This window comes from Mus pahari, chromosome 12, assembly GCF_900095145.1.
Source record: "Mus pahari chromosome 12, PAHARI_EIJ_v1.1, whole genome shotgun sequence".
Classification (NCBI taxonomy): Eukaryota; Metazoa; Chordata; class Mammalia; order Rodentia; family Muridae; genus Mus; species Mus pahari.
The window spans coordinates 67,652,566-67,671,459 of NC_034601.1; the positions used below are offsets into that span (position 1 = coordinate 67,652,566).

At 39.1% G+C, this 18,894-nt stretch overlaps 1 protein-coding gene across 1 annotated transcript; it reads left to right on the plus strand.

The window, feature by feature from the left end:
* The first annotated feature begins 659 nt into the window (after positions 1-659).
* On the plus strand, positions 660-9,675 carry Rbm11 (RNA binding motif protein 11). The gene is made up of 5 exons (XM_029544757.1): positions 660-782; positions 4,307-4,469; positions 5,939-6,011; positions 6,514-6,610; positions 8,313-9,675. Exons 1-5 carry the CDS (start codon positions 687-689, stop codon positions 8,598-8,600), a joined length of 717 nt encoding a protein of 238 aa, XP_029400617.1. The 5' UTR covers positions 660-686; the 3' UTR covers positions 8,601-9,675.
* The last annotated feature ends 9,219 nt before the right edge of the window (positions 9,676-18,894 follow it).

Below are 18,894 nucleotides of genomic sequence, written 5' to 3' on the forward strand. Positions count from 1 at the left end.
AGACCAAATCAAGTTCTCATTACTGAGTAATCTTTCCAGGGTAATTTCAGCATCCCCTCGGGAACATTTTTTTTTTTTTGAATGACTTATTGATACACACTGTTTTCTTGAGTTCCGTGAGTGCCCTTTTCAGAGCCCACAGAAAAAATTCTAAGACCTATCTTGATATTACTTAAAAGCTTAGTAAACTTTAATTTTAGTTCTTTCTTGTATCAGTAGCCATACACGGAGATATTTCTTTACATGTCATAACTTAACCGTACAGCGTTACTGATCTATTAATTTAACTCTTTGGAAACAAATTAACTTTTTGTATCCCCCGTAGGCACATCGATTCTGAAATTAGTCAATCTGAATATCAGCTTCCTAGTTATTGTATTTCAATCGTTGCTTTAAAAAAAAAAAAAAAAGCAAACTACAACCACCCATTCATCTTGTTCAGAAAGAGGCAGAGGCACTGTCCCAAGTGGACCACTGAAGCCCTCAGGTCAGTCAGTCTCTCTAGCCAGGGAGGGCGGGGCTGCGAGGTGGTGGGCGGGTCCCGCTGGGCTGTGGGCGTGGTTTCACGCCCCGCCCCTGGCGCGCGCCCGCCTCGGGCTCGGCAGCCCAGGCGGGGCCGCGCAGTAAAGCGGAGCGAGGGGGCGGGGCCTCGGCACCTCCTCCATCCCTGGCTGCGGACCGCAGGGATGTTCCCGGCTCAGGAGGAGGCTGACAGGACGGTGTTTGTGGGCAATTTAGAGGCCCGAGTGCGGGAAGAGATTCTTTACGAGCTGTTCCTTCAGGTACCGTCCGCGGGGAAGGCCGGGCGGCGGCTGCGGAGCCCCGGGACCCCGCCCCACCGGAGCTCGGTTCTCCCTTCCCTCGTTTAGGCACGCAAGTGTGCAGCCGGGGATGAGCGGCTCGTACTCCCCTTTCTCTGCAGCCCCGGGTGGGCAACGACCTCCCACCCCCACCCCCCAGCCTGGCAGCCCCAGGCGAGGGCTCCCGGAGCTTCTCCCGGCCCCGGATGTGCTACGGGAACACGAAACAACCCCGTCACTGTCCTCACGGAATAGTAAGCACCCTTCTGTCCAACCTGGAAAATGGCACCTGCGAGAAGGATACTTCTCTTGAAAACCTTTCCCCGGCTGTCACCCTTTCTCCCAAGCCTTTGGATGGGGAGAGCATTTTTTGTTGTAGAATCATACAAGTGATTTCTGAAATGCTAGGCAGTCCGTTCATCATGACTAACTAATGGATTCCCTAGTCATGACACTGTATTTCATATTCGGACCTTCAGGACTTTTCTGAGAACTGGAAAGTCTGGGTCTCACTTGCCAGAGACGGGTGTCTTCAGTCCCTCATCTAATTGGTTAATGACTCAGAATTATAGAGCAAATCGAGAGTGGTGATTAGGGACACTAAAGGAGGAAATCAAAACTGTTTCTCTGGGATTATGCTAATCTGCATAGGAAACAGGTAAATAATATGGAAGGGAAAAAAAAAAAACTGTTGAAAGTGAGAACACGGAGGTCTGCAGTGAGGCCAATATCTGAGTCTCGAACCTAAATATAAAATGGGAGTAATTAGTCGTCTCTGAAATGTAATGTGATTGCCAGAAATAAACTTCGCTTTGCAAACCACCTCCAGCCAGCGCTGTTGGTTGCTGCTGCTAATAGGACTGCTATTATTACTAATAATACGAACTTTTGCTACTAAAATAAAACAAGGCAAGAGTGACTTCTGCTTTCGAAATAAGGGAAAATTCTCAGGGACACAATAACAGAGATTCATTTCTAGAGTGAAGTGTGGGTACCAGTTGTGATTTTTTTTTCTTTCTAATTTTTAAAGGACTTACTTATCTCTAAATTTAAGGAAAGAATCTCTTTGCCATGCATAGATGCTAAAGGGTTGATTCCTAACAAGAAAAAATAAAATCTTTATCTTGTCCATTGCCACTTTACAGTATCCCCTCTGAAAACACCATTATCTGTTTTGTGACCCAATATGATTTGAAATTCACTATTCAGACGGGGAATAATTTCAGCCTCTCCAGAAAGCATTGCTTCTGAACCTCCAGGGGAAGGGAGGTGGGGAGGAAAGGTGGTTTGTGGGATCACAAATGCCCTAAAACCTCAGCTCTCTAGTCAGAAAGTACTAGGTCCAAATCAGTGCACATAGAAGGCAATATACAGTATTCCTTTATTTCTTTTCATGATTTCCTTTTCCCACTTAATTAAAATTTAAGCTTCATTGAACAGGTCAAGCAGCAAGCCTGTGTTTTCCTTTTACCCAGAGAGAATTTGCTAACATAGATTATCATTTGAAAGACTTAACATATTCAAGAGCAAAACCCCCAAACGACTTGACAGCTGCCCTGAAAATGTCTCATTCTGACTTTTAAAGAAGCTTAAGTGATATAATATCACTTTGTTGATATCAGAAAAGGCCGTTGAATTTTACTTTAGAAAATGATATGGCAAAACTGGGAGCATTGCTCCGTGGTCAGTATGAGCTTTGCATTCATAACATTCTAGGCTCAGTCTCCAGAACCCAGGAAATAAGAATTTTGGCATATGTATGTAAGTAAATCTTGTCAGTATATCCTACTGCTAACTTAATGTTAATAGGAGAAAGAAACCTAGAAAGTAGAATAAATCCTTTTACTTTTATTACTATAGTAATGTTATAATTTATTTCAATTTTCTGAATATTCTTTTTATATTCAAATATATATTTTTATATTTTTGTTCTTTTAACCAAGAAGTATTAGACTGGAGACATGGGAAGGGAAGATGGTGGTTGTGGTTTCGAATGTCTTGCGTGTGAAGCTCCAGGACACACCTAGGAGGCTGTCTTCATAGAAGAGGAGCAATGGGGAAGTCATTTTGCTAATGTCATCCTATTCAGAGGGACCATGAGCAAAGCATTCAGAGAAGAGAGACTGGCATGCTAGCTCCAGAACCATTGTATGGATGAAAAACAAGTATTTAGGCAACTCCACCATGAAAAATAACAATCCTAGCTTACGGCTAGAGTCACCTCTGGTTTCCCTGAGCACAGCCTCCAAGCACTCAAAAAAAAGTCATTGATAGAAATCTTGCCTTGGGTGTGGTTAACAGTGTTCTCTAATATTTGGCTTTATTTCTTTGCTTTTTATTACCTATTACAAGTTATTATTGCTACACATTCTGAATATGTACAATTTGCTGTACTTCATTCTGCTTGAATAATTGACCATGGAATAATATTTCTAGTTGTTACTTTTTTTTATTTGTTTATTTTTCTGAATAGTTTACACACTCTACCAGATCTTGAACATATTAAAATAAATTTCCTTTCGGCATATATATGAAGCCGTGTTAATGGACCAAAATACATATTAGGTTCAGTTTCTGTTATAAACACTGTGTAGTATACACAGGCATTCGTGCAGGTGTGCATACCTGTATGCGTGTACATGCATTCATGTTGCATGAATGTGCATGTGTGAGTTCTGGCACATGCTTATGGGGCTCAGAGACTTCTCCCTTTGTTTGAAACAGTTGTTGTTGTTGTTGTTGTTGTTGTTGTGACTGCGGCTGCAGCTGCTGCTGCTGCTATTGCTGCTATTGCTGCTGCTATTGCTGCTGCTGCTGCTGCTGCTGCTGCTGCTGCTGCTGCTGCTGCTGCTGCTGCTGCTGCTGCTGCTGTTGTATACCCCAGGCTAGCTGGTCCTCTGGCTTCTACCAATTGACATTCTGAGGATTCAAACTCAATCCCTCACACCTACCTGGCAGCCCTTTGACCCACTTGAAGCTCAGTGGCCATGAACCAAAGAAAATTGTCGCTGAGAGAGCTGAAGTGTTTTGTTTCTGACATCCTGTAGGACAGTAAGAAGGGCCTCTGTCATCACTGTTAATTTAGTTTTTCAGAGAGCCTCTTGCAGTTTCTTAACAGAGGTGAGCCCATGATATCATGTCACCACCTTTTTGGCCATAACTCAAGCACATGATTTTTTTTTTCACATTCCAAAGTGTTTCTCAGTTAAATACTGCTAATATTTGTGGGGAGGTGGCAGTATTTTAATGTAAGATTCAAATACTCTCTAAATAGATGTGTAAAGCCTAAAATAAGGACAGTCTTTTCTTTTAATATTGGTAGTATAATCTATAAGTTCCTTTCCTATAACTGTCTTTGATAAGCTAGAAATTTTTTCTAAGAAGATCATTATTTGTGGAGCTATTTGTAACTGTTCTTTATTTTAGTCAAGCTTGAATCTTTGATTTGTTTTAGTGTAAAAACAAAATCCTTGGAATTATAAGAAAATAATTCAAGTTTCTTACAGGCTGGGCCGCTAACCAAAGTGACTCTTTGCAAAGACAGAGACGGAAAGCCGAAGTCCTTTGGCTTCGTCTGCTTCAAGCATCCCGAGTCCGTATCCTATGCCATAGCTCTGCTGAATGGAATTCGTTTGTATGGGAGACCAATTAATGTGCAGTATCGGTTTGGTAAGTTCTCTCACCAAGTGATCCTCGGAGAGTCGTTTGCTGATCCTGTTCTCTGGGGGCTTGTGAGTTTTGTTTTCTAAGTAAGTAGAGGATAGTGGTTCTCAACCTCTCTAATGATGAAACGCTTCAATACGGTTCTTCGTGTTCTGAAGAACCCATCATAAAATGGTTTTTGTTGGTACTTCATAACTGTAATCTTGCTACTTTTATGAATCATAATGTAAATATCACATATGCAAGATACCTGATATGCAAACCCTAAAGTGTTTACCAACCACAGGTTGCTATAGGACAATACAATGTGCCTTTATTCTCAAGGTTATTCCTTTTTTCAGAGTATATACCTAATGTTTAATGTATTATTAATTGACAGTGCCTACCGTATTACCAAGCCAAACACATCTCTTCTGTATTAAAACTTTTAAAATTCTTTTTTTTTCAGAATCAACTGTGAAGTACCAAAAAAAAAAAGTTGCTAGCAACTTGAAAATTTACATAAATTATAAACAAGTAGCTCTAGACTTTATGTAGCCACGCTGTTTTACTTTGTTGACACTGCTCAAGTACCTATCATCTGCAGGAAAGTCCTTCCCAATTAGCCCTTCGTGGGAAACCATCTTATGCACATTGCTAGGGCCCCCGAATGACATACGGCACACACATTATGAACCATCATTTGTAACAAGAAGCTCAGAGAATGGTTGCAGGCTTAGCAGACCGATAGAGGTCATCTAATAAGTACCTCTCAGGCATCCTAGGATGGTGCTGACTTAGCAGCAGCAGCAGCAGCATCGGTGGGGCGTGCCTTTCTAAAGTCAACAATAACAAAAACCATGTCTTCTTGCAAAAGGAAAGTGTCTGCCTTTCTCTTTGCCGAACCTCTCTGTCAATTCATAGAATAGGTTTGGGTGTGTTATATTCTGACGCATTTCGTGTAAAGTCGAATTGGCTCTTGTCTGTGATGTTTAGGGAACTCGTATCTTATATTCTAGGAGCAAATGACAACAATGATATGACATTTTTAGTTTACAGCAATATGGAAGAAAACAACATTGTATATCTTAGTCCAATGCCTGCACAATGTTCATATCTGTCCATAACTTTTGGAAGTTCAACTTTTATCTAGTCATTTATAGTCATGTATGAAATATGTAAATATCAATCTAGATACAAATTTTTTGCACTAGTACAGAATGTTGAGTCAATAATTATGTCCTGAAAGAGTAAGATTTTTACATTTGTCTTGGTTTGGTTTTTATGAAATAGCATCTCACTGTGTGCCCCAGGTTAACTTGAAACTCTGGATCCCTTTGCCTCAGTCTCTCAAATGCTCCACTATAGACCAAACCACCAAATTTGGGGTTTTGGATGACTTTATGACTTAATACTATAATTTTCAAACTCCCAAGTAATTATGTCATAAAACATTTTTTTTCAATTTTATTTTCTTTCATTCTGTCTCATTAAAGGGAGTTCTCGCTCTTCTGAACCAGCCAATCAAGGTTTTGAGAGCTGTGCTAAGATGAACTCACACAGCTTCAGGTAACCAAATGCATGTTTGTTTTCTTAATAAAATAGACTTTCATTATCTTAATTTGTTACACATCAACAAGTATATGAAAGCAACAGTGTAAGCACATAATGTTTTAATTAAGCTATAAAGATATCTCTAAAACTAAAGGGACAAAAAACGCTATCCTCTTTTGCTGTCTACAGAAAACTGGTGTTCTCTTGGTGGTCACAAGTCACTTGCTGGGCTGTGTTTGTATCTGAGTCTTTCTTTCCTCAAATCCAACATGATCTGACATATTGGTGTTGTGATGTCAATACTGCATAATTAAATAATTAATGTGATACTATATCATCACATTGTCCTAGAAATAATTGACTATTCACGGGTGTTCTAAGTAGTTCATCTTAAAGGTTCCCAGGGAAGTCTTGTCTTCCACTTCCATATGTAAAGCTGTCCTTAATTTTTCTAAGGAGAAAGTGACACTTGTACCTCGCCATTTTAAGCTGTACTTCTTTCTCTTCTTCTGCGAAGGAACGATGAAATGGCCAGCAGACCTTCCTTCCCCGTGCCGTTTTTCCCAATTACGAGTGCGGCCTTACCTCAAGAGTATTTTTTCTTTCAAAAATTGGTGAGTGTGAAATGCTTTTGATTCAGTATATAGCTTACAAAAGAGTAAGAAGAAAAACACCATTCTTAACCATTCAGTGTTGAAAGAAGAAAATTATCTGACCTGGCATCCGTACAGCATATGCCCTGGCACATGTTCAGACAGGGTCACACACGATTTCAGGGAGTCATCTGTGCTCAATGGTAAAGGGCAGGAGACAGCAATGAAGAAAGGAACCGGGTAAATCTGAGTGCTGAATTCTCATCAAAGCGACCATTTCCAAAGATGCTCTGAGGCATGTCAGTTTTCACTCAGTTTACAACATTCGTCTATGGGCCTGTCTATCACATGTATTTTTGTAGCTCATTTTTAAGCTCCCCACAGTTCCTCTGGAGCCTAAAATTCTTAATCCTGGTATTTGATTTTTTAGACGATTTCCTCACAACTCTGTCTTATTAGTAAAACAATGTAAGTCCTGCGGTCCCGCTCAGCAAAGCCAAGAGTGTAAGTTTGTTAGTGACAATTGTGAGACCATTTCTTATTTATTTTTTATAGCTAGATGTGTACCAGTAAGGAGTTCTTCCCTGACACAATAGAGCCTCTCCAGAAGCAGCTACAGCCCAGAAGCCAAGCTTGCACTGGAAGACTGTCCCGTGGCCCCTATGTCCTCTGGTTAGAATAGCCAGAATTTCAATTAACTTGGTAAAGCACAGGAAGCAACTCTCCAGCTGAAAAGTGACAGCTGTGTCTTTTCCCACCTTGGGAGTTCTCAGCTTCATCTGCACCTATGAAGTTCTAATTTTCATTAACATTTAAAATCCGTTCTTGGATCACACATTGGGAAGGTTTTATGTATGTCTGAAGCAAATGGAACATGGTAGGAGACTTTTTCCCGTTATAAAATTTTATGTACATCTAAATTAAATCAAATAATTTCAATTTTTTGATTTAATGTAGATTTACATAATTTTTAAATGATTTTTTTGAAACTGGGAGTATTTGAAGAGACTCAGCCTAAAAATAAAAACAAAATATCTGTAGATGCACTTCAGCTGTAGAGTGCCTGCCGATCAAAAGCAAGGTCCTGGGGTTCATATTCCAGCTCTGGGGGCAGGGGGTCCTCCTTAATGATTTATATTGGTCATGGGTTCTAAATGAGAATAGATGTTTTGTGTGTGTGTGTGTGTATTGAGATAAATAAGTACACTATTTTGTGTTTATTTTCCTTTTATAGTGTGTCTACAAACTATGTTTTGCATAATATTTCTTTTTTCTTCTTTTTTTACTTATAGATATTTTCTTTATTTACATTTCAAATCTTATTCCCTTTCCTAGTTTCCCCTCCGAAAACCCCCTAGCCCCTCCCCTCTTCCCCTGCTCACTAACCCACCCATTCCCGCTTCCTGGCCCCATCATTCCCCTATACTGGGGCATAGAGCCTTCACAGGACCAAGGGCCTCTCATCCCATTGATGTCCAACTGGGCCATCCTCTGCGACATATTGCATAATATGGCTACTGGACATTGTGAATCAATGCAGTAGTAAAGTACATGGCATCTTTAATCTTTGTGCTTCCTGCTAACCAGACGAAGAGATGACCCTAACCCTGTACAGCCCACTCGCTGTGTTACACCCAGACCAGCTCAGCCATGGCTGCCTGAAAGTGCATGTGAGGTGCTTCAGCATGGTGAGTGTGTGTTCACAAGTGTCTTCTCTTCACAGCCTTGGTACACACACAGTCCAGTGCTGCAGCTGCCTTTCTGTGAGATGCCGGCCCCACTTCCCAACAGTGCGCCTGGGTCAGGCTCCTTAAATCACGCCTCAGGCCCAGAAGCTGGACCCAGCTCCTATGAGTGGACTCATCAGCCACCAAGCGACCCTGACCTGTATCCTAGGAATAAACGGAAGAGGCAAAGGCCAGACAGCGACAGCGACAGTAGCTCAGAAGACAAGAGAAGAAACGAAGATAGCCAAAAGTGCCGCAAGTGTAAAAAGAAGAAAAGATACTAACGAACTGTATCTGCACTGCTCTTAAACCTCTCTAGAAAAACAAAAAAGAGAGAGAATCTGTCGCACCAAATGACCGATTTCTTGTCCAGCTTGTCATTTTTGAAAACGTATGGAAATATGACTCTGTGATTTGCAATTCAGTTTATTATTCATGCTCACGAATGACAAAAGCCTTTAAAGAGTAATATATTGTTTTGCTTTTGTATTTGCAAGATTGCCTTGGGACCATTGTCTCACCGAAGGCTTTCCACCAGTGCAGGTGGGCTGGCCTCAGAGGGGTTGGGGACAGAACTAATGGGAATAATTAAAAACAGTGTGCTCTGGTAACTATGTAGCAAGGATGCTTGAGTTCCCGTTGTAACTGACATTTTCCTTTTTATGTCTAAATATGCTATCTCTGAACATCGCTATCACATAGCCTTGTCTGTAAGCATATGACACTCAGCCTATGACAGGAAAGATAGCTGTCATAGGCTCAGTGTCATGTGCTTAACGGCAAGGCTATGTGATTATTCATGTTTTCTATGATTTTTATTTGATATAATTATCTGTGTAGATCACACTTATTGTTTGTAAGGGCACTCAGTTGATGGTTTCAGTATCTACTCTCTAGTTCTCCCAGCAGGGGTGGAAAGCACATAATGACTGTGTAAATTGCTGTGATGAGCAAGTGTATAAAAGGATGCCGCATATACTTAAAGCCTATTGTCCAAGTTTGTACGTTTAATTCACTTATTTTAGAAGATAAATGTACATCATTTCAAATGAGCGGTGTATGTCAACACTTTTGTTAACTTGACAGCTTACCATGAACTAAAATGATGAAGATGATATATTTATTAAAGCTAATTGAAAGGATAATGCAAACCCATTATGAATTATCTACTCAGTTCAGGAGAGAATAAGGCACATGTTGGTGTGACCTTTGCATGTTGCCCATTCTTTCACACATATTATTTATTTAATGAATAAAAGGATCTTTAACCAACAAAATAACTGGTAAGGAGGATATAAGTGGTGATTATGACAAATACAAGCTTATCGATATAAAGACCTAAATTGTGCTGCATGGAACTTTAACTGGGCTTTTAACATTCTTAAATATTCAAATATGAAAGTGTTGATTTTTTTTTTTCTTTTAAATCCATATTTTGACAATTTGGAATCACGGCCAAGATAAAATTCATTCTTTCATAATTATATAGTAGCACCTTTAAACACATTAACGTCATCTTCTATATTCCTCTAGCTATGAAATTGACCACAGACATAAATTAGGCCATGTGATTAGCAGAGCTGTGTATAAGAATGCATCTTAGCAACTGAGATTAATGTGTGTAAAAAAAAATTAGGTTGAAGTAGGACATGCTCTAAATGTCACAACTGGGAAATGTTCTTGTAACTCCCCCATCAGAGGAAGAAAATTAACTCAGTATCTGCTCTTGACTAGTCAGCCATTCAGCTAAGCAGAATGCTATGAGAGTCTATTTTACTGTGGTGTCCTTTGTTAAAGACTGGGAAACTACCTGTAAGATGCTAAGATTTGCCCCAACCCCAAAATTTTAAGTTGTCTATTTTCCAAGTGCTATAGACTTGGAGGAAGGATTATTAAAATTCTTTGCCTCACATGGTTTTCTTCTCCAATTTTAATCCACCAGTCTCAGAATTGACTTCAAATGGTAGAGGAAGTTAATAATCTAAAAATAAAATTAGTCCCTTTCCATGTTCTCATCTTCAATTTATTTAATTAACTTTTAATATACCACTCAGTGTCATAACAAGGAAAAATGCCACAAAAAGTTAGTGTCAAGCTAACCATCAAATTTGCAGAGAGGAGACACACACCGTGCTGTAGCTTAGATAAAAGAGGCCTATGAAATTTCAGCATTAAATGCAATTTATATGCAATATTTTTGTAAAATTATTTAAAAATGCTGTTACAATTGATTTTTGTTATTGTCTATGGCCTAAAAAATACTGAAAATTGTTACCCATAGTTCATCACTTTTTGGGTTAAAAATATACTCAAATAGAGCCTCAGTTTCTTTACTATATGGCTAAAGATTTCTCTCTTGACAATATTTTCAATATTGTACCTAGATTTTTCACCATATTTGTTAAACATATTCACTTGAGTGTCTCACTAGTAACACAAGCTTTATACTTTCCTTTCTAGCCAAATTCTTCTCAACTATTTCTTCTTTGATCAGTTGCTGACACAAAAGGATAATGCTGACCTGTGAGCTTGCTGAGTAACCTGACAATGGTGACAGGAAAGGTGTATTGGGTGTATGTTCTTGACCCACCTTTGCTTGCCTATGTCCCAGATTAGACAAGCTGCCTTGCTTCTAGCTTTTAGACCTTGTGGGACAGAGGACATAGAGATTGTGGAAACTTACTTGGAAAAAGTAATCAAAAGGAGGACTTATAATGACTCTTCTCTTTCCTTTAATGTGATCAGTTATTTTGACTCAATCATGGACTGGTCTAGAAATAAATCAAATATTGGAGATTCCAATTATGAAGATAGCTAAAAATTTTTATTAGCTAGCATGCCTGGCTCTTACCAATATTACCTGAGAAGTAATGGGTTTTTTTTTGTTGATTCTCAAAGCCACCTTCCCCACAGTGGGAGGCCAGGCCTTGGGTCTGATCATTGTTAATTTGCATACCTGGGACATCCCCACAGACAACCTTAATCCTGTTGCTTTTAACTTTTGACTTTGTATTTCAAGCAGATTGGTTATCTACATACAGTCTCACCTTCAGCAAAGCTCAGATATGGCAGTAATTCATCAATATGAAGAGATGCATTGAGTGCATATTGTGGCTTTGGTCTGAATAGGAAAAAAGTGTGCTATGAGGGCTGGCAGCCAAAGACAGGCCACTGAAGATTCTATGACTCTTATCAACCTAAGACAGAGGCATGTGCCAAGCGGCCATGTTTGTTCATAATAAACACTAAAAGGCTGTGTTTGTGCAAATAAACACAAACATGTTGCATCTGACCTCCAGGATGGGAAAGAGAGAGTATAACAGATTCAGTCCTAAGCCAGGCAAGGCCAACAGCCACCATAATTCCCAGGCAGGACCACGAAGCATAAGTAAATCTAATGCCCCAGTCCAGCTAATTTTTAATTAAAAAAAAGGGAGGAACTGTGCCCTCCCCTCAACCTTGAGTGGGCTGATTCAGACCTTGGTTTTTTTGCCACAGCAGGGTTAGCCCACCTACGGTGGAGTCTTCCAAACAAGGTAAAGTCTATTGTCTGCTACATCTGCAGCTTCCTCCAAGAAGCCATTACCTGCTAAGCAGCCTGAGCTTATTGTCCTGATGAGGACCTGACAAAGCCACAAGATCCTGACAAAGCAATGAGATCCTGGCCTAATGGGAAATGGGTTTCTCTGCTCTTTAAGTTCAGACTCAAAAGTAAATATTGAGCCTTGATCAGAGAACTTTGTCTTGGCTCCTTATTTCTTTTGTCATCCTTCCCATCCATCCCCAGCTTTCTTTTCAGGAACCCAGTAACCAGTGGCCACTGGCAGCTACAATCAGTTATGGCTAATGTTCTCCTACTGAATTGTTTTTAAATTTTTCCCTAGGGAATCTTTCCTCGGAAACTTATTTAGTTCCTACTCTTGCTCTCATTACACTGAAATTTTGTTTATGCCAAACACTTGTCAAAATGACAATAGGCTCTTATATTTTTATGTGAACACACTGAAAAAAGTATAAATGATGCTATGCTCTATTCCATGTCCACTTAAATATGTAAAGCTTAGGCATTCTTCTCAGGAAGGAAATGATTCAGTGAGATGCATAGGCTCTGTTCTGCCATCTTTTTCTACAGTTCCAAGTAGGCAATGCAATCATTTTTAAAACATACATCTATCTATTTATAAATGTGTGTGTGTGTGTGTGTGTGTGTGTGTGTGTGTGTGTGTGTATCTATATCTGTAAAGGATAAGTATTATAGTTGACTAGATGGCTTCACCACCAACTGGAATGAGAATTTGAATCAGAATTAAAATTAAAGCTTAAAGAATAGCCAGCAAGATGGTCCACTGGGTAAATGTGTTTGACACCAAGCCTGAAAACCTGGCCTTGACCCCCAAGCACCCACATAGTAGAAGGAAAGAACAGAATCCTACAAGTTGTCCTATAGTCCCTATGTGATCAGTCACGTATAAAACACACACACACACACACACACACACACACACACAAACACACACTATTGCATGTTTCATTTACCTCTACCAAACATTGTCTTGTATTCATACTCGTTTTCCAGCTATCCCTCCTTGTCTGAAGACTGTAGTTCCTTGAATTTGGGAGTCATACTTTTTGAGTGATGTAGCTTCAGTATCAAAATTAGTGTTGGAAGGACATTTATCCACCGATCACTGACTCTCATGCAGATGACTATTCTCCATAGAAAATAGGGGATGTTGAACACAGTTGAAATGAGGACTAGTGAGGAGCTCGAGAGCTGTCTCAGTTGGCAACGTGTCTGCTGTGTAAGCATGTGAGCCTGTGTTGAGATCAATAGCACCAGGCACAAAGCTGGGAATGGTGGCAAGATTTTGTGATACTAGCCCTGGGAGGTAGAGGACAGAGGTCTTAGGAGCTTCCTGGAAGGCTAATCTTGCCAAATAGATGAGCTCCAAGATGAGAAAGTTAAATCCCTTGTAAAATTAAGAAGTTAATGACTTAACTAGACATTTAACTTTAAAGTCAGCCTCACCCTGGGCAATTATATGAACTAACATACTGTGGTATGTTAACAAGCTTCTCTAAAGGGTAAAAAGGTAGTCAGGCACTCTCCCTTCAAAGTTTCCCATCAAAGCCTGTCCTTTAGGTGCAGTATATCTACAGCATAATGAGGATTTCATCTTTGGTCATGCTCTGTGACACATAGATGGTGATTCTGGAAGAATCTTACAAAAGTGGATGGACTGAGTTCTCATGAAAGCCATCTTTTGGCCCTGGCACAGCAATTGTACTCATGAACTTAGAGAAGCTGTGATGACCTGCACAAGATAAGCACAAGGTTGGCCCTGTCATCATAATTCACAAGGGAGGGAAAGGATGATGACACCACACATCTTTGAGTAACTACTGGCAGTTGTGGTTGCTGGGAAAGAGGGTATCGTTTTTTGTTCAGTGTTCACGGCTAAGCTGCTTTTGATCTAGTAAGTAGTTTCCAAACAAACTCATGCAAGCAACCATAGTTAAACTCAGTCATAGACATAGACACACAGAAACAGATACAAACACATGTATACACACACACACACACACACACACACACACACACACACACACATACACATAATTAATTAAGCTATTTAAAAGCAACATTAAAAAGATTTTTAGTGCTCCAAAAAGCTCAGTGAATTTATAATCAGTGTTTCTTAGAAAAGCACATTATGGTTTACGGATGAATTCTTTTGTATGGGTCTCATTTACTTCCTGAGAACAAGGGATCAAAGTGATTGTCTCCATTATCCTTTGATGTGGTATAAGAGGGGGAAGAAGTGTGTCTGGGTTGGCTGTCCTAGGAGTAGAAGCTGGGCTGGTATCAGACCAATGGAAGCATAGACCAGAGATGAATTTTCATGAAAGTAATGACCTATAAATGCCTCCCTTCTGTGTTTAATGTGCCCATGGGTTGACCTTTGCAGATAACATTTCTAGGAGTCCTTTATTTATGACAAGTGGTACCCACTGCCATTTATACTTATTACAGATATACTTTTCTGACCCCCTCCCCTTATTTATTTATTTTTTTGGCTTTCTGACACTGTTTGCTAATTTAAATGGCTTTTTCAGCTTACCTTTTGGTGTTTTGCTTCATCCTTACAGTAAAATAACGCAAAATACTTAAAATTAGTGCTATTATGGGATGTAAGCTAAAGGATGTATCTTGTTTTAGTCTTCACATTGTTAATTCAAATAACTCATCTACCACATAGTAAACTCTTGTGTTTTCTATACTACTTATTCTGACACATTAAAGATCTGGCTTTATAACAATACTACAATATTACAATATTTTAGTTATTATAGTCATAATATACTGGTCAATTTCATACAACTGTACTTTTTCAAGTTCCTAAAACAAACTTTTAATATTTTACTAAGATTAAACTGTATTTTTCCACTTATTTTATTGGTGTGAAATACTTAAATTTATTAGCCACTTATCATTTTCTTTTTTTTTAAAGATTTATTTATTTATTTATTTATTTATTTATTTATTTATTTATTATATGTAAGTTCACTGTAGTTGTCTTCAGACACACCAGAAGAGGATGTAAGATCTTGTTATGGATGGTTGTGAGCCACCATGTGGTTGCTGGGATTTGAACTCGGGACCTTTGGAAGAGCAGTCGGTGCTCTTAACCGCTGAGCCATCTCACCAGTCCCCACTTATCATTTTCTTAAAAACAGCTTTAAGACATACTTTAAAGTGTCAGTTTTACTTTGAATTCACTTTCCAAGCATTTAAACATAAAAATTACAGTGTGAACATTTTCTACTTTCTGAATACCACAGTTCTACAGTGACTCTGCATAGGGAAGCACTTCTCTAAATGTAGTTTAGACACTACAGAACTGTGAGGTATTTAGGTCATTTTAAAGAACTGTGTGCCAATAATCCTGAAGTAAGACCAATGAAATTTAAAAGGAAAACAAAGGATACAGAGGATCCAAGCATCAGGTGTAAGATGGAATAGCTTCAGAGCCTATAGAAGACTCGGTAACTTACCTTTAAAGTGTGTATGAAAAGGCTGCTCTCCAGTGACAGTGTAAGTAAAACTTTTGCCAATAATGTTAATTTTAAATACATGTTAAAGATTAAAAGGATAGAACAGATGCAATATTAAAGGACTATGAAGAAGCAGAGTTGTTCCTTTTTTTTTTAACTTGCAATCTAGTCTTTCTTATCCCATTTAACAAATTAATTAATTTGATTAATTATTAATTAATTAATTCCCCAGCATTTATTAAAGCATTATCATGGATCTTAAGGGCCAGAAGCTATCCTTGCAAACTGCTTTCATTCTCTTTTCCAATTCTCAAGACAGAGTCAGGACTGACCTGATTCATTGCTCCTCTGTTCTTCCATGCAAGCCCACATAGACAGCTGTAAATGCCACCTGGAGACTACTTGAACATCCTCATCTCCCACCATTTTCCAAGGAACACAAGAGACAGTAACAGAGGCAAGGATGCTTACTAAGCATCTGAACCCCAGTGCTTATGAAAACTCATGTTCTCTGCTGTGTTTGTGTTGGAGGTACCCACTCTGGAACTAGGATTTGGATGTTCCATCTTACATGTGTTGCTTTTATCCTTTCCTTTTCCTTTTAATGTCATTGTTTTAATTTCAGTATTATTGGCACATAATACTTTAAACTAACCTAAACACCTCACAGTTCTGGACTGTCTAACCTATATTAAAGAAGTGCTTCACACTGCAGAGACACACTGTAGAACTGTGGTATTCAGAAACCAGGAAACATCTCCACTAGAATTTGTTTTACAGAGCCTCTCAGGTAATACTAAGAGTTGCTAAAGAGTGTTGAGGTTATATAGCTGTTATGGATTTGATCATGACAATATGTCTTCAGTAAATATTCCATGAAAATTACAGAATATAAAAAATGTAGGAGAGATTACTGAGCTACGTATAAAAGGGTGACCGACCTTTTTCTCTAGGTGGCACAGTATATAGGCAGCAGAAACAAGAACTTGCACTGAGAAATTAGCTGAGGGATGATTTTCCATTCACTTTATAGATGGATGCATTCAGCATCAACAGGAGTTTTTAGGACTTGTATGGGCTGAGAATGCATGTTTACCTCCAGATTTGTGTGATGGCGTCCCATCCCCCAACTTTTTTGCATGGTATCATATTGAGGTAAAGGATGATGAAGGTAGAGCCATCTTTCGTGTCTTTAGTGTCTATATGAAAAGAGAGGGAGCTGTTTTCCCTCCCATCCCTTCACCAAGTGAGGATGCAGGAATACACTCATATACCAAGGAGGAAGCAGGCACTCACTGGATTCCTGGCCTTCCAGCACCACTATCTTAACTTTCCCAGACTTAAAAATTGTGGAAAGAGGGTATTTAATGTTCAATATTATCAAACCATGACAGTTTGTTATAACAGCCTTAGCTGGCTTGGACAAAGCCAAAATAAATTTATAACAGAAATTAGAAGTTGCAGGACACAAACCAATCCCTCCCACATATGGAAAGAACACAAATTGACAAAGATCTTAAAGTCCAGCTACAATGATCCAAGAAATGAAAATTTAAGGGATCTTCTAGATTGCAAACTAAAACTGAAACCATAGGAAATGTTCACACTTCATCTGACACTAAGAGTGTTTCTATTGCCACTATCAGAGAAAGTAGACTATGGATTTGGGTGGATTTCCCCCTAAAATTATTGTCCACAATGCACCAAAATAATTATCACTAAAAGAAAGTATATGATGCAATGACTATAGAAATTGATTTTTGCTTAATAGTTCTTTAGTATATGCATATATTAAAACATCTAAGAACTCATAAAATATAAAGGTTTTGAAAGAAAAAAGACTCAAACGTGCTGTAATAATGCAACAAGAACTTTGGATGTCATGGTAGGCGGTAATTGTGCTACAAAGAAAGCCATGGTTCTTTGGCATGCCCCTCTTGAGGTATAGGATATATTTCTTGCCTATGTGCATTTTCTAATGCTGTAACAAAATATATGAGGCCGAGTGAGTTGAAAGGATTTTTCATTAGCTCACAGTCCTGGAGGTTCAAGAGAACCATATATCAGCTATCTGCTCCACCTGAGTGCTCTAGTGGAGACCTTGCGATAGAAAGTATTGCAATGGCAGGAGAATTTGAGTTCCTGGTCAGTGGGATGGATAAAAAGGATTCAGAAGAATTTCTATTGTCCACTCTATAGGCCATTATCTGGGGAGCTATTCCAACCATGAGATGAATGGACTAATGCTAAAAAAGCATTGATCTACTTGTGAGAGAAGCAGCCCCATGAACTCCCAATAACTCTGCCTCTTAGAAGATCCTATCCCTTCAGTGCCAAGCTTCCCATCTATGAGACTTCAGGGAAAACAAATCACAAGCAGAAAGCAACATGTCTCCTCCCTGTATATGTTGAACCTTCCTCTTACATTATTTTTTCTTGTCTCCTATTAGCCATGTCTCTCACCCCAGGATTTAAAGACAAGTATTTGTGTAGTAGAAGTCATCTGTAACCTCATGTTTTTCCACCGCCCACTCTGTTCCCAGAAATAATGACTCTGACACTTCTTATATAGGAATAAATGCTTAAGTCACTATCTTTGGCTGTACTCACTGAGTAGCTCATATCTTAATTACCTGACCATTTTAATCGAAGTCATGCCACATGGCTGGTTACCTGGTCCTCAATTTCATATGACTGTCTTTTTCTGTGTCTGGGCCCTGGATCTCCTCTGCCTGCCTATTTTCCTAGAATTCTTTCTCTCTACCAAATGTCCCATCGTCTAATCGTGGCTCAGCTCACTGGCCAATCAGCATTTTTTTTAACGGGTGATGATTCCACTCAGTACAAGAGATTATCTCTACATATTCGTATTTTATGTACTTGGAACCTGAGTCATTGAATTCTATTTCCAGTTACCTTACAATTGTTGGTACGACATAAAGTTACATAGAAGTTTCCAAAAGTTCCATGTAAAGCAAGGTTCATGAATAAAGTTATTGGGGCCCTTGTTTCTTTCTGCAACTAACTTTTGACATAATTGACTCTTCAACAAGTGATAAATAAAGTCATGTTTTAAGGGATCCAACCCTAGATTCTAGAAGCTGATCTCTGGGAATGGCTTGCTGATCATTTTATCGTGGAAAAACAGCACTCTTTTTCTCCCTTCAGGAGGTAAGTTGGCTTCCACACTGAGATTTTTCTGGCCATCAGATAAATTTTACCAATAATTGTCTCCTCAGCTAATCAGCCTTTGGAACTTTGGAGTACAACAGTGGAAGTTGTTTGGCTCTCAGACAACTGCTTGACCCTCCTCACAGGCAATTTGCTTCATAGTTGCTGTGATTTGGCTCCGTCACGCACTTTTTGTGCACTTGACTCCTCTATTCAGAAATCAGGTACAGATGCAAAGCAGAAGGGTATTAAGTGCAACTTCTTCTTCTTCTTCTTCTTCTTCTTCTTCTTCTTCTTCTTCTTCTTCTTCTTCTTCTTCTTCTTCTTCTTCTTCTTCTTCTTCTTCTTCTT

Coding starts and splice junctions, on each gene's coding strand:
- Rbm11 (XM_029544757.1), top strand. CDS start 687: ATGTTCCCGGCTCAGGAGGAGGCTGACAGGACGGTGTTTGTGGGCAAT. Junction 4,470..5,938: donor TAATGTGCAGTATCGGTTTG/GTAAGTTCTCTC, acceptor GTCTCATTAAAG/GGAGTTCTCGCTCTTCTGAA. Junction 6,012..6,513: donor ATGAACTCACACAGCTTCAG/GTAACCAAATGC, acceptor TCTTCTGCGAAG/GAACGATGAAATGGCCAGCA.